This window comes from Mauremys reevesii, linkage group 2 (assembly GCF_016161935.1).
Source record: "Mauremys reevesii isolate NIE-2019 linkage group 2, ASM1616193v1, whole genome shotgun sequence".
In the NCBI taxonomy this organism is placed as follows: domain Eukaryota; kingdom Metazoa; phylum Chordata; order Testudines; family Geoemydidae; genus Mauremys; species Mauremys reevesii.
Genome location: NC_052624.1, coordinates 208399172 through 208415293, shown reverse-complemented (window position 1 = coordinate 208415293; position 16122 = coordinate 208399172). Strand labels below are relative to the sequence as shown.

At 43.4% G+C, this 16122-nt stretch overlaps 1 protein-coding gene across 4 annotated transcripts in view; it reads right to left on the bottom strand.

Moving 5' to 3' along the window:
- The window catches only part of IMPACT (impact RWD domain protein), a 57642-nt gene that overhangs the window by 23864 nt on the left and 17656 nt on the right, over positions 1 to 16122 (bottom strand). For 3 of the 4 annotated variants that reach the window (XM_039527201.1, XM_039527200.1, XM_039527198.1), the window contains 3 exons: positions 11274 to 11359; positions 8707 to 8838; positions 8269 to 8363 (listed from right to left, as the gene is read on the bottom strand). In XM_039527201.1, coding sequence (XP_039383135.1) covers positions 8269 to 8363; positions 8707 to 8838; positions 11274 to 11359 — 313 coding nt within the window. The remainder of the gene's footprint in view (positions 1 to 8268; positions 8364 to 8706; positions 8839 to 11273; positions 11360 to 16122) is intronic. The other variant, XM_039527199.1, reaches the window with a different exon arrangement.

Here is a 16122-nt window from a genome sequence, read left to right as displayed (position 1 = left end):
GGGCCGGTATTGTGGTTGCTTTGTTCTGTGGGTCGCACAGAGAGTTGAGCTGTGGGTGGGAAGAGAGTTGGGCTGTGGGTGGGAAAATAAGAAGTCTACGTCCTTAGCCGGTACATAATATTTACGTTCAGTCCTTTTACATGTTGGTGGGATGGAGGCAGGGATCTGCCATATAGTGCCAGTGGGTTCCAGTAGGGCCTTGTTTATGGGTAGTGCGATCCTTGATGGCGTAGAGGGTTGGAGGATTTTCAGGAGTCTCTGTTGTCTGCTGCACTTCCTCTAAAGCAGTGGTTCTTAACCTTTACTGCAGCCTGCACCCCTTTGGTTCTCAAAAATATGTTCTCTCACCCCTTATCAAAAATCATTGAAGTAGGTCAGTTCTTTAAACCTAGATATATCATAGCTATAGAATGAAAGAGAGAGAATTATATATTTATTTTAATTTTGCAGTTCAAATTTAATCATTAAATGTATAATGTTAATACATAGGTTTGATTAAACAAAGTAGTTGTACTTACGTGCCTGTGCTTAAATCTGTGTTTTAGATTATTTACCTTCTAAAAAAAATTTGGCATGTTTCGCACCCCCGGAAAGGGCATCTCGCACCCCTAGAGGGTGCGTGCACCCCAGGTTAAGAACCACTGATCTAAAGGAATGTTCTGACTGATTGCCACTCTCTTAAAAAGTTCCTGGAACTGCTTAAAATCGTCCACGTTCTGTGGTGGTGGCATGAGAGCTTCATTTGCAGCTGATGGAGAATTATGATGAGATGATTCAGGGAAAGGTTCATAGCCCACTTCTTTGGGGGTGGGGCTCAGGAGCTCTGGATGTAGATGGAGCTGGAGATAGAAGTGCAGAGCGAGTCTGAGGTTTGGTGGAGGGTCCGTAAGAAGGATTGGCATCATGGGCAGACCAAGGGTACCACTGTGGCCACTGCATAGGGTATGAAAAGTGGGGCCCCGCCTATGGGGGGACAAAGCAGGGAAATTCAGGCTCATTCTTGTGGGGTGCCATGCCTTGAAATAGGTATGGCTCCGGAGGGGGAGGAGAGTCAGGTGGGGAAAACTCTGCCTGCTGTGGCATGTCATTCTCACTGTCAGTGAGTGCAGCTGATCAAAGAGTGAGCACTTGGTGCCTAGGAGAGGAGAGTCCGGCTCTGGGGCCATGGAGATGTCAGTATGATTTAAGAATTGTTGCTGCCCGGGTCTTGGAGCGTGAGCCGACGTCCATAGCAATTTCTGTTTAGCTGGCAGCTGCCTATAAGTGCCCTCCAGCGGTGGCATGTCTGCAGTGGGGGTTATTGTCAGTCTTGGTGCCGACGGTCTTGTCGGTGCCGGGGTGGACCACGCATCCGGTCCCAAGTCCATTCGCGGTGCCGGCAGGGTCAGTGTCGAGGAAAGCTGACGGCTGTGGGGGGTCAAATCCTTGTTTCTGTGCCCTGTGTGAGCCATGTTTGAGGTGCTGGGGCAGTCGGCTGTGCCGGTTTTTGGTGCTGTTAACACTGGGGGAAGTGTCTTCACCGGAGACCTTTTTCATTTTTGTAGGTCTCTATGTGGAGAGGTTGGGGCTTCCTGCCTCTTTGCATGAGGGGGTGAAGCTGCACTCCTGGTCGGTTCCGGGATATTTCTAGCTAACTATTTCTGCTTGTTTCCTTAAGTCACTGGGGAAGAGGTTCAGCACTGCCACAAGTCCCATCTTCAGCCGAGGACGGTTGAGAAGGAACTGAGGAGGTGCAGGACACACACACACAGACAGACCCTAACAGACAGACCCTGCGTGAGACAACAGCTGGGCATGGGCGTCCCAACCAGGCACTGACACCAAAGATCTCCGATCAATGGCACCAGGGCGCACTGACACCTGGAGTGGAGCACCCACAGAGACAGCTTGAGTGGAGCACCCACAGGGACAGAACTGGAAGAAGAACTAAAAATTAATGGTATCTTAGGTATAAACGATCATGACTTCATCACATTTACAATGTGCAAGCAGAATAAAGTCCAGAACAGTAATATATCTACTTGGTACTTCAAAAGGGCCAATTTCACAAAGATAAAAACAATTGTGTGGCACATCAGCTGGGAGAAACAATTTAATCAGAAAAACATGAATGATGATTGGGAATCATTTAAGAACACCTTATTAGATCTCCCAAAAAAACAGGATCCCACAATCAAAGAAGAAGGTTGTGCTGCTTAAAAAACCAGCCTCGGTTAGCGGAGAGATGATGGCAACTGTAAAAAACAAAAAAAAATACTATATAACAAATGGAAGAAAGGTGAAATAATTAATGTAAATCAGAAGTTAGTAATTGTAGAACACTGATAAGGGAAGCCAAGGGACACGACAATATATGACCAGCAGAGTTAAGGACAATAAGAAGGAGTTTTAAAAATATATTGGGAACAAAAAGAATCTTGACACTGGTATTAGTCTCCTGCACTTCCTAGATGGAAATGGTACAACTATCAATAATAATGCAGAAAAGGCAGAAGTGTTCAGTAAATATTTCTGTTCTATATTTGAGGGGGAAAAAGATGTTATAGTCTTATATAGTGATAACACTCTTTCCATTCCTCTAGTATCTTGGAAGGTTATTAAACAAATTAGACATTTTTTAAATCAGCAAATCTAAATAACTTGCATCCAAGAGTTTTAAAAGAGCTGCCTGAGGAGCTTGCTGGAATGTTAATGTTGATTCTCAATATGTCTCAGATTACTGGGGAAGTTCCAGGAGACTGAAAGAAAGCTAATGTTGTGCCAGTTTTTTAAAAGGGTAAACAGGATGACCCAGATAATTATAGGCCTGTCAGCCTGTCATCAATCCTAGGCAAGATAATGGAGAAGCTGATACAGGACTTCTTTAATAAATAAAGGAGGGTAATGTGATTAATGTAAATTGACATGGGTTTATGGAAAACAGGTCCTGTTTAACTAACTTAATATCTTTTTTATGAAGTTACAAGTTTGGTTAATAAAGGCAACAGTGTTGATGTAATATACTTAGGGTAGGTTTACACTTACCTTTCGGGTCGATGCGGTGAGTTCGACTTCTCGGAGTTCGAACTATCGCATCTGATCTAGACGCGATAGCTCGAACTCCGGAAGCGCTGCGGTCGACTCCGGTACTCCACCACTGCAAATGGCGGTGGCGGAGTTGACGGGGGAGCCGCGGAGTTCAACCCCGCCGCGTCTGGACGGGTGAGTAGGTCGAACTAGGGTACTTCGAATTCAGCTACGCTATTCACGTAGCTGAATTTGCGTACCCTAGTTCAACCCCCCTTCTTAGTGTAGACCAGGCCTTAGATTTCTGTAGGGCTTTTGACTTGACACCATACAACATTTTTATTAAAAACTGGAACAATATAAAATTCACATGGCACACTGTAAATTGCTTAAAACTGGCTAATTGTAAATGGGGAATTGTCATCAAGAGGGTCCATTTCCAGTGGGGTCATGCAGGGATTGGTTCTTGGTCCTACACCACTTAATTTTATTAATATCCAGGAAGAAAACAAAATTACTACTGATAAAGTTTGCAGATGACACAAAACCTAGGGGAGTGGTAAATAATGAAGAAGATAGGTCACTGATTCAGAACAATCTGGATTGCTTGGTAAACAGGGCACAAGCAAACTATGCATTTTAATATGGCTAAATGTAAATGTATACATCTATGAAAAAAGAATGGAGGCTATACTTACAGGATGGGAGATTCTATCCTGGGAAGCAGCGATTGAAAAAGATTTGAGGGTCATGGTGGATAGTCTGCTGAACATAATCTCCCAATGTGATGCTCTGGCCAAAAGAGCTAATGAGATACTGGGATGCATAAAAAGGGGAATCTCAAGAAGCAGAGAGGTTATTTTACCTCTATATTTGGCACTGGTGTGACTGGGCTGGAACAGCGTGTCCAGTTCAGATGCTCACAATTAAAGACAAATGTTGATAAATTGGAGAGGGTTCGGAGAAGAGCTATGAGAATGATTAAAGAATTTGAAAGCATGCCCTATGCAATAGCTTCAAGGAGCTCAATTTATTTAGCTTTATAAAGAGAAGATTAAGGGTGACTTGATTACCGTCTAAACGTATGTACATGGGGAACCAATATTTAATAATGGGCTCTTCAATCTCACAGAGAAAGGTATAACATGATCCAATGGCTGGAAGTTGAAGCTAGACAAATTCAGACTAGAAATGAGGCATACATTTTTAATGGAAAGAGTAGTTAACCATTGGAACAATTTACCAAAGGGTGTAGTGGAATCTCTATCTCTGACAATTTTTAAACCAAAATTGGATGCTTTTCTAAAAAGTATGCTCTAGGAATTATTTTAGGGACATTGTATGGCCTGTGTTATACAGAAGGTCAGACTAGATGATCATAATGGTCTCTTCTCCCCTTAGAATGTATGATGTACTATTTTAGGTGATATTACACATAACAGAGTTTCATTCTGTCCATTCAGATGCAAACATGTTATGGCACAGATTTAAACTGTCATCCAACATATACAGACTGAGAGTGAGCGCAGTTATTTCTAGTACAAGTTTTCCAGGATGCTCCATGAATTTTATTTACAGCAGATTGTGAGCAACAGCATGAGGGATTTTTTATTTTTAATCTCTAGACCATTATTTGGGCAGATCTCATCTGTTATTTCAAACAGATGTATCTGGAATGTTTTATATTTCATAATGATTTAATTTTCCATACTCATTACTAGGATACAAAATTAGAAGCCTGAAGTTCTGTTCATTTCAAATTTTGTATGCTCCTAAAGAATTTCCATTAAAAATTTGGGGAGTTTTTCCACACATTTCCCTCCTGTGCTTTTTCAACTTTTTAACTCTGCAATCAAGTTAAATACATACACATCTTTTCCATAACCGATTTAAATCAATTTCTCCCTTATAAAGACATAATCAGTAGCATACAATAGATCTGAAAATTTTTCAGTGTGATTTTACTAAATTAGCTTAATCTGATTTCACACTAGTGGCTAGATTGTTCCCCACACTTCTGTGGGCAAAGGAATGGAACCCAGTAGCTCTCTCAGTTGGGACATACAGGGAGATAAGTAGCCACTGCTTGGCATTTTTTTACCTGGCGCCACCCTAGGATTCCACAAAAGCTCTAGTGGAGCTCTGAAGGATCTGAAGGATCCTTCTTCCAGACTATTTTGGAAGTGGGGCCAAAGGAGGTGGAACAGCACCAGTCTTCTGATGCATCATCCCTAGCTGACCATGCAGATATCTAAGTGGATATCCAATTGAGAGTTAATACAGCATTAACTCCTTAAGAGCTTGGCTTCTCTGTAACTGCTACTGCACAACTCCAGAGGGACTCAACCAATGGATGCATGGGCCCTGAAGGAGACATACTGCCAGGGCTGGGGTGGAAGTCAATGGAGAAGCATGGGGAGAAGCCAGCCCCCCAAGTGGACACCTCTGAAACCACAGCAAGAGGGTTCTCTTTGACTGTGAACCATCGGAATCTGCAAAATTAGGAGCCCAAACACTCAGCCCAATCCTTACTTCCTAAACTCCTCCCAGTAGAAGGGACAATTATCTGACAATCTGGAGTGTAGGCACATATTTTCCTGGCCTTTTGCCCTCCTCCTGTGGGTAAGCACAAACTAGCTTAGGGAATTCATTATTACTTTTTCATCTCCCCAGTAAGAATTTATGAATAATTTTTTCATTTATGAATTATGAATAATTAATTTGTTTGGTGGAAGAAACGAGGATACTCAAAGGGAGATAACACTTTCAAACTGGATTAGTATTTTACACTTTCAAGTATATTTGTGGAAAAGAAGCCAAGTAAAGATACTTTCCAGAATGATCAAACAATCCAGTTGCATAGACTATATATGCAATGTGCATGTTTTGGTTTTCTAAATTTCAAAAGAATACATTAACACAAAATATTAAGTCAGAATAATAAATAACACCCAATGAATGTAGACCCAGGGAGGGTAAGGAAGCCCCTTTGCAAATGCAAAACATAACTTTTGGTCTTTTATCTTCCAAACACCAGGTCAACTCTTTTTAGCACCTTTCAAAAATTTAAATACCAATCATGGAAGCTTTGTGGATTTTAAACACCTAATCCCTTCAGCAAAAGAAGAGTAGAAAAAGTAATGCTACAAAACATATTAAATTGCAGCCATTACCTTTGTTTTCAGTTTTAAAATAATAATTACTATACCAATTAAAAGTACCGGTAATATTATTTAAAACCATAGTAAAGGTTAATTGAAACTGTTAAAAAATGTGAAATACTGAACAATAATTAGAAGTTACATAGCACTTTACATTTTCATAGTGCTTTACAAATATCACTTAATATTATGAGGTAGGCAAAGTGTTATGAATAGATGCTACTCCCTCCATAGTTACTGATGAAGCTAGTTTTTGTTATGATCCCAGTTTTAAACACACATACCATCACTTTAACTTTGCCCAATCAAAACCCTGTCTGTCTGAAATTTCCTAAGTATTTTGAGAGGAGGGATGAAGGGAGGAAAGGAGAATTATTATTTAGTTTTCTGCATAGGTAGCTTTAAAAACCTGTTCAGATGAGTACATCTCTGTGGAGATACTATTGTGCACATCACAAATATATGCTTTAGGAAGCGCATACCCATTGGTTATGGGCTTCCTCCAATCAGTATCTGTGCTATGCATAGCTTAAGAACTGTGACCAATAGGTGCAAGTATCCTAAAGCAAGAAGAGGAAATAACATTGGTGGTACTGATTCCCTCTTTCCTGAAGTCATATTACCCAGAGGGACTTAGTGCCTCTCTAGCCACCATAGTCAAAATAATATGTATATACCTCTACCTCGATATAACGCTGTCCTCGGGAGCCAAAAAATCTTACCGTGTTATAGGTGAAACCGTGTTATGTCGAACTTGCTTTGACCCACCAGAGTGCGCAACCCCGCCCCCCCCCGGAGCACTGCTTTACCGCATTATATCCGAATTTGTGTTATATCAGGTTGCGTTATATCGGGGTAGAGGTGTATGTCAAGTGATAAAGATTCTGTAGCTCACATTATGCCCTCCATGACAACCATGCAACTCTATTACCTCCAACAGGTTTGTTCTATATATCTTAAGTACTCATATGGCTCCTGTTGCCACAGAATCTCAGCACTTCACAATTTTTAATGCATTTTATGCTCAACATGCCTGAGAGGTAGGGAAGTACTATTAGCCCCATTTTACAGGTGGGAAACAGAAACATTGACTTAGTGATTTGCCCAAGATCTCACAAACTTCTTGTGGTGGAGCAGGGATTTGAACTCCCAAGTTCTTGGCTAATGCCCTAACCATTATAACCCTCTTTGTAGCAGCTGTCAAAAACGTAAATGCCAACCACAAAAGTGTTGTGCATTTTAAACAACTAATCCCCTTATGAGCAGAAAAGATAATGCTACAAAACTGGCTAAATTGCGCCCATTACTCTTGTTTTCTGCTTTTGTTCAGGTATAATAGACACAAATGTTTTTGTTAATGATGCACTAGACTCCAGATCACTTTGCCATAGCTGTATTGGCTACATAGTACCAAAGAGACTGAAAAATAATTATTTGTATCACTAAAATGAGAAAATGTGACTAATACAAAAAGATTACAGATGTTGAACTAGGAATTTAATGTGTATATAGTCCCTTTCCAGAGCAGAAACACACTTTAACTGATTTGCCCAAGGTTACACAATATGTCAGTGTCACAACTAGGACTAGAACAGGGGTTCTCAAATCTGGGAGTCAGGACTCCTTGGGGGTCATGAGGTTATTACATGGGGGGGTCGCAAGCTGTTAACCTCCACCCCAAACCCCGCTTTGCCTCCAGCATTTATAATAGTGTTAAATATATAAAAAAGTATTCTTAATTTATAAGGAGGGGGTCACACTCAAAGGCTTCCTGTGTGAAAGGGGTCACCAGTAAAAAAAGTTTGAGAGCCACTGGACTAGAAACCAAGTATCCTCACTCCCAATCCCATGCCTAGTCCACTTGAAAGCAAGTGATAATACTTACCTTCTTCAACAATGAGATGGGACAACTGCATTAATGGGAAGTATCACAGGGAATATATTAAAAAAATAGTGAATGACAATGACTGGTTCTTATCAGAGCAGTATTAGCATATATTTCACAAAATAGAGATGCATTCAGATAGTTCCAAGTACATCAGTGGTATTTAATCAGGCACAAAACTGTAGGATACAAATCTGTCTTACAAGCTTTACTAACCTGTTTGAGGCTCACTATAGGAGCCAGATGTGCCTGAAAAGTACTCCTTCGGTCCGAGATTGGGTTCCCATGATTAATTGGTGGCAGTTCTTCATCTACCGATTTAAAATTAAGACCTCTTTATTTATATTTTTATTTTGGGGAGAAATATGTCTACAACTTCCTAACAGTGTATTTAGCTAGCTAGGAAATAAGGCATACCTCCAAATTCTAAAGAACAACTCAGAAAAAGCTGAAATGACAATATCTCACACACCACAAAAAAAGGATGCTTTATAGTTACTATACAGTACTATAGGCTAGGGAAACAAAATACTTATTTTTAAACCAAATATTGCATAATTATTTGATAAAATATAAAGGATGGTGATAAAAAGTAGAAATATAAAGGTTTTCTCTTCTAAATTTTTACATTAAAATTAGCAGAGATTCTTTTACCTTCTTGGCTTTCAGATATAACAAAATTCAGTGTTTTAATTGTATCTTCTTGAACTGGTTGATACTCCAGGGAATAATCATCTTCATTATCTTCATCAATCTCTTCAGTAATTTTCTCAATGTTTGGTCCTGCTGGTGTAGACAAATAGAATTTGTAACAAATTTTATCAGGGTTGTCTGGCACAAAGTATAAACTCCAATCACTTTGCTCAAAAGTCTCTAAAACCGACAGTACGAATCAGTTTTATGACTGTGATTAAACTATTAAATGTATTTGACAATAACATTAATTACATTACAACTGGTATTTTTAGTGCAATATCTGTGATTGCAATCTTGCTAAAAAGTATTACTGTAATACTGGCAGTATGGTAGACATATGCAATAGGTTATAAAACATGTTCTGTTTTAATATTGGTTTAAAAAAACTGAAGAAAATCATTGTCTACTATTTAGATCAAAAGATTAAAATGTTGTTGTTATTAAATGAATAGTAAGATGAGAATGAAAACTGAAGTTTAGTCATCCAAGTGTCATCCACATTAAACAGGGTTCCATACCACAAAAACAGTCCACATAATTTGGCAAAGATTATATGCTTTGGTCAAGAAAGTGTGAAGACTGACCTACTCACAGAATCAGAAATGAGATGAAAATGTCCTGGTAGGTTATCAAACCTATCCCCCCTGCTAAAGTAGGATTGTTCCCTACAGTGCACTTTTAGTATTTTGTCTACTCTATTTTTAAGTATAAAGACTAAGCTTAGTGACTGTTAGTGACTATTCCCTCCAGCTCAGGTGATTTGTTGAGCATCGTAGGAAAGATCTGAACCTAATGCCCAACTCTAACTAGTATGGGGTAATAAAATACTTCAGGTTTTTTACTATTCCCAATTCCTTTCTGGTCACGTTTAAGTTCTATGTTGGTGAAACATGCTACACTGATAGTGTTGGAGATTGAAGTCTTTTATTCACTGGAAGGATAGTCTCTCTTATGGTTGGTGGCAGTGCCAGTTTCCTCAGTAGCATAGCTACAATGGTGTGAGAGGTGCTGTCATATCAAGGCCCATAAGGTTATGGGTGCCCAACCAGCAGAGGCTGCTCTACCTTAGGGATTGTTGTACTTACACCATAGTCTACCTACAGGCTGACTAGGCAGCTGACAATCAGCTGGGGCTCCAAGGAACAGGAAGCAGCCCCTAGCTGGGCTTCCAAGAAAAATGCTCCCAGAGGCTCTGAGGACCAGGAAGCAGCACCCAGGCAGGCTGTCAGAGAAGCATTCCTGCCCTCTCCACAGCCACTTCCTGCTCCCAGCATGGTACGATCATGGCTGTGGTTCAGGCACCGAGCAGCTCGGAGCTGCTAATGGAGGCACCGCAAATGCTGCTGGGCCTTCATGTTAGCGTCCCAATGCACATGCCATTCTGAAGCCAGACCCCATGGGCCCTGCTGCTTGGCAGTCCGCAGCCCCTGCCCCAGTTGCTGCCTTGGGTTTGCACTATAGTCACCAGTGAGAAGCTCATCTGGAAAGTTGTGTAGGGAGGACTGGTGGTGTAGGGAACCAGGCAGGTAGTATGATGTAGAAGAGGCTGAGGGTGTTGAGGGTGTGGGCTGGTGGCGTGAAGTGCAAGAGGCCAGGCAGAAGATGCAAGATGGGATAACCTGTGGGAGTGGAGTGTGAGGAGGCGAGTGTGGGGTACATGGTGCAAGTATGAAGAGCCAGGCAGAGGCTGGGATGGGCTTGGGGTGCAGGGGGCTCCGGGGGTAAGAAAGGGGATATAGAATAGAAGCAAGGCTGGTGGTGTCCAGGTCCCATTGTGGTTGAGCTGAGTGGCTCCAGGGGCACAGATGGGAAGCAGCCCCTGATTAGAATTAATCTCTTAACTCTGTTAGAATGTGTTTCTCCTAACTAAGCTATTTTCACTGGTGTTAGGTTTTATAACATGGTAACCCATTGAGAAGAAAATTGACTGAGCCAACTAACATTTTTTAAAAAGCCAAGAAAATTTTGTCATATGAGAGTAAGTAATGACCAGAGGTTGTTGCCAACACTTTTAGAGTCATTCAAGCCTTAATATCTCATTATTTATGTCTACATTATTTATTCCTACAGACATCCAGTTGCCTTTTTAGTTTTTACACTCAAATATTCAAAAATTTCACTTTTCAGTTTATTATGGGCTACTGAAAACTAATACTAGATTTTTAATGAAAAAAAGAGTGGAACTATACACAATTAGGAACAATGAATCACAGAAGAGAACTGCTATTGCAGTTGCAGACATAAGACGTAGACGCAAAAGGACAGGCACTCCGACCAACCATCACAGGCAGTAAGAAGGAATGGAGGGCACAAGGCTGGCAGCGCCTCATGTACCAGCGTGATGTGGGACTCAAGAGCATCAGAGCCAGCCCTATGGATATCACTAAGGCAAAAAATTCCAACAGTGGTGCACGTGGACGCGCACACATCCAGTATGGAATCGACATGAGCAAGCGTTCGAAGAAGAATCTTACTTTAAAATTAAAACAAGAGTAAACCGAAAACACCACATTTTTCTACATTACCTGCATCAGATGACTGAGACTTTTCTATCAGAACTTCTCGTATCTTCTCCACCCAGAGGTAAAGGATGCTTTCACCAAGATTCTTCCTAGAAGTTATACAAAATTCACAGTAAGTAAAAGGGCCTTTTCGGAGGCTTCACTTGGGAAATTATTTACATTCAATAAATAATATGAACAAATTTTAGAACTACATTATAGAAATATTATAGACTGAAATGCTGAAGGATTTACACATGCATGTGGGAGTAGAGTTCTTTCTTGAGGCCTGGTCTACACTACGCGTTTAAACCAAATTTAGCAGCGTTAAACCGAATTAACCCTGCACCCATCCACACAATGAAGCCCTTTATATTGATATAAAGGGCTCTTTAAACCGATTTCTGTACTCCTCTCCGACGAGGGGAGTAGCGCTGAAATCGGTATTGCCATGTCGGATTAGAGTTAGTGTGGCCGCAATTAGACGGTATTGGCCTCCGGGCGGTATCCTACAGTGCACCATTGTGACTGCTCTGGAAAGCAATCTGAACTCGGATGCACTGGCCAGGTAGACAGGAAAAGCCCCGCGAACTTTTGAATTTCATTTCCTGTTTGCCCAGCATGGAGCTCTGATCAGCACGGGTGGCGATGCAGTCCCAAATCCAAAAAGAGCTCCAGCATGGACCGTACAGGAGATACTGGATCTGATCGCTGTACGGGGAGACAAATCTGTTCTATCAGAGCTCCGTTACAGAAGACGAAATGAAAAAGCATTTGAAAAAATCTCCAAGCTATGATAGACAGAGGCCACAGCAGGGACTCAGCACAGTGCTGTGTGACAAGCATAACGGAAAGCCAAAGAATCAAATGGACGCTCATGGAGGGAGGGAGGGGGTACTGAGGACTCCAGCTATCCCACAGTCCCTGCAGTCTCCAAAAAGCATTTGCATTCTTGGCTGACCCCAAGATGCCTGATGGCTCCCAATGCCTGATGGGTCAAAAACATTTTCCCGGGTGTTTGTCATCAATTTACACCCTTCTCCCCCCTCCCCCGAAAGAAAAAGGAAAAAAATCGTTTCTCGCCTTTTTTCAATGTCACCCTATGTCTACTGCATGCTGCTGGTAGACGGGGTGCTGCAGCGCTGAACACCAGCCTCCCCTTCCCGGTGGCAGATGGTGCAAAATGACTGGTAGCCATCATCATCATCAGCCCGTGAGTGCTCCTGGCTGGCCTCGGTGAGGTCGGCCAGGGGCACACCTGGGTAAAAATGGGAATGACTCCCGGTCATTCCCGGCAGACGGTACAAAAGGCTTGGTAACCGTCCTCATCATAGCAGCTGGAGGCTGAGCTCCATCAGCCCTCCCCCCTTTCATGTCTAAAGAAGATTCTGTACTTCCTGGACTATCATAGCAGCGGGAGGCTGCGCTCCTCTCCCTCCGACCCTTTAATGTCCTGCCTGGACTATCATAGCAGCTGGAGGCTGCCTGCCCCTCATTTTATCTCACTAAAAACTCTTGTGTTTCTTATTCCTGCATTCTTTATTACTTCATCACACAAATGGGGGGACACTGCAATGGTAGCCCAGGAGGGTTGGGGGAAGAGGGAAGCAACGGGTGGAGTTGTTGCAGGGGCACCCCCTAGAATGGCATGCAGCTCATCATTTCTGCGGGATCTCTGGGGCTCTGACCCGGAGCAGCTATGCTCTCTGGTTCTCTAGTACACTTGCCCCATATTCTAGGCAGGACTGACTCTATTTTTAGACAAAACATAAAGAAGGGAATGACCCAGGGAGTCATTCCCATTTTTGTCCATGCGCCCCCCGCCGACCTCAGCGAGGCCAGCCGGGAGCACCCATGACAGCAGCAGATGGTACAAAAGGATTGATAACCGTCATCACCAATTTCCAATTGCAAATGGTGCAAAATGACTGATAACCATCATCTCATCGCCAATTTACAATGGCAGACGGTGCAATAGGGATGGTAATCATCTCTGCTACCTTGCAAAGGCAAATGAATGCTGCTGTGTAGCACTGCAGTACCGCCTCTGTCAGCAGCATCCAGTACACATACGGTGATAGTGACAAAAGGCAAAACAGGCTCCATGGTTGCCATGCTATGGCGTCTGCCAGGGCAATCCAGGGAAAAAGGGCGCAAAATGATTGTCTGCCGTTGTTTTCACGGAGGAAGGATTGAGTGACGACATTTACCCAGAATCACCCGCGACACTGTTTTTGCCCCATCATGCATTGGGATCTCAACCCAGAATTCTAATGGGCAGGGGAGACTGCGGGAACTATGGGATAGCTACGGGATAGCTACCCACAGCACAACGCTCCGGAAATCAACGCTAGCCTCGGTACATGGACGCACACCGCCAAATTAATGTGCTTAGTGTGGCCACGTGCATTCGACTTTATACAATCTGTTTTAAAAAACCGGTTTCTGTAAAATCGGAATAATCCCGTAGTGTAGACACCCTGAGTGGTGGTTTACAGTTTGAAATTATTGATCACTTCCATTACAAGGTGCTGCAACTGGGGCCTGGTCTACACTACGTGTTTATACCGAATTTAGCAGCGTTAAACCGATTTAACCCTGCACCCGTCCACACAACGAAGCCCTTTATATCGATATAAAGGGCTCTTAAAACCGATTTCTGTACTCCTCCCCGACGAGGGGAGTAGCGCTGAAATCGGTATTGCCATGTCGGATTAGCGTTAGTGTGGCCACAATTCGACGGTATTGGCCTCCGGGCGGTATCCCACAGTGCACCATTGTGACCTCTCTGGAAAGCAATCTGAACTCGGATGCACTGGCTAGGTAGACAGGAAAAGCCCCGTGAACTTTTGAATTTCATTTCCTGTTTGCCCAGCGTGGAGAGCTGATCAGCACAGGTGACCACTCAGAGCTCATCAGCACAGGTTAACTATGCAGTCTGAGAATCGAAAAAGAGCTCCAGCATGGACTGCACGGGAGGTACTGGATCTGATCGCTGTATGGGGAGAGGATTCCGTGCTAACAGAACTCCCTTCCAAAAGACGAAATGTAAAAACATTCAAAAAAATTTCCAAGGCCATGATGGAGAGAGGCCACACCAGGGACTCAGTACAGTGTCGTGTAAAAGTTAAGGAGCTCAAACAAGCCTACCAGAAAACCAAAGAAGCAAACGGAAGGTCCGGGGCAAGGCTGCAAACATGCCGCTTCTACGCTGAGCTGCATGCAATTCTAGGGGGGTCCGCCACCACTACCCCACCTCTGTCCGTGGATTCCGAGGTGGGGGTAATCTTAGCCTTGCCTGAGGATTCTGTGGACGGGGAAGATGAGGAGGAGGAAGAGGAGGACGAGTTTGCAGAGAGCACACAGCACTCCATTCTCCCCAACAGCCAGGAGCTTTTTCTCAGCCTGACAGAAGTACCCTACCAGCCCTCCCAAGCCACTATCCCAGACAATGAAGCCAAGGAAGGGACCTCTGGTGAATGTACCTTTGTAAATATAAAACATGGTTTAAAAGCAAGCATTTTTTAATTTGCCCTGAGGACTTGGGATGCATTCACGGACAGTAAAGTTACTGGAAAAGTCTGTTAACATGTCTGAGAATCCTCCAGAAATCCTCCAGGGACATCTCCATGAAGCTCTCCTGGAGGTACTCCAAAAGCCTTTGCAGAAGGTTTCTGGGCAAGGCAGCCTTATTCCGTCCTCCATGGTAGGACACTTGGCCACGCCATGCATGTAGCAAGTAATCTGGTATCATTGCATGACAAAGCCTAGCTGCATATGGTCCCGGTGTTTGCTGGCATTCAAGCAACATCCGTTCTTTATCTCGCTGTGTTATCCTCAGGAGAGTGATATCGTTCATGGTAACCTGGTTGAAATACGGGAATTTAATTAAGGGGACAGAGATGGTTGGGCTGTTTGCCTGTTGCTTAAAAGAAATCCTTCCCTGCATTTAGCCAAACAGGGGGAAGAGGGGGGGTGATTGGCGCTGAGCTTTTTTGCGTTTGGCTAGCTGGGATCTTCCCTGCTACCAGCCACGTGGTGCGGGGGAGGGTGGCTAGCAGCGATCTTCCATGATACCAGCCACACGGTGGGGGGAGGGGTAAAGCGATCATCCCAGAGAATTGGATGGGAGCGGTTCTGGTCCTGCACGTTAACAGGATAGAAGCAGCACTCAACGGGCTTTGCTTGCTATTTGGGAAAGGAGGGCACTGGATATATGAAGGCTGAAGAAGCTGAAAGACAATGGCTTACCATGGCCGCATGCAAGCCGAATTCTGCTGCCCGGACCTGCGTCAGTGATCTCTAACACCAAAGCCGCAGGCACTCAATATTAAGATGCAAAATGCGACCTTGTAGTGAGATCACATGTGCTATGTAAGGTGAATAGTGTTGTTCACCGTGAAAGAGTATAACCATTGTTCTGTAAAATTTATCTTTTTAAATACTTCTCTCCCTTTTTTCCCTCCCTCCTGTAGCTGGAAATTTTTCAAGTCTCCCTCCTCCGTCCCAAAGGATATCTCAGATAAGGTGGTGGAAAAAAAAGACGCGAGACTAAATGTTCTCGGAAATCATGGAAGTGACCCGCAATGAAAGAGCTCATCTGAATGAGTGGAAGGACGTGGTATCAAAGTACAGGAAAGATGCCAGTGAACGTGAGGAGAGGAGAGATGCTCGAGATAAGAGGTGGCGGCAGGAAGATCTGAGGTGTCGGGATGCAACTCTGGGGCTGCTGCGTGATCAAACAGACATGCTCCAGTTTCTGGTGGAGCTTCAAGAACAGCAGCAGGATCACAGAGTGCCGCTGCAGCCCCTGTATAACCACCCTCCCCCTTCACCATGTTCCTAAGCCTCCTCACCCACCGGACGACTAAGA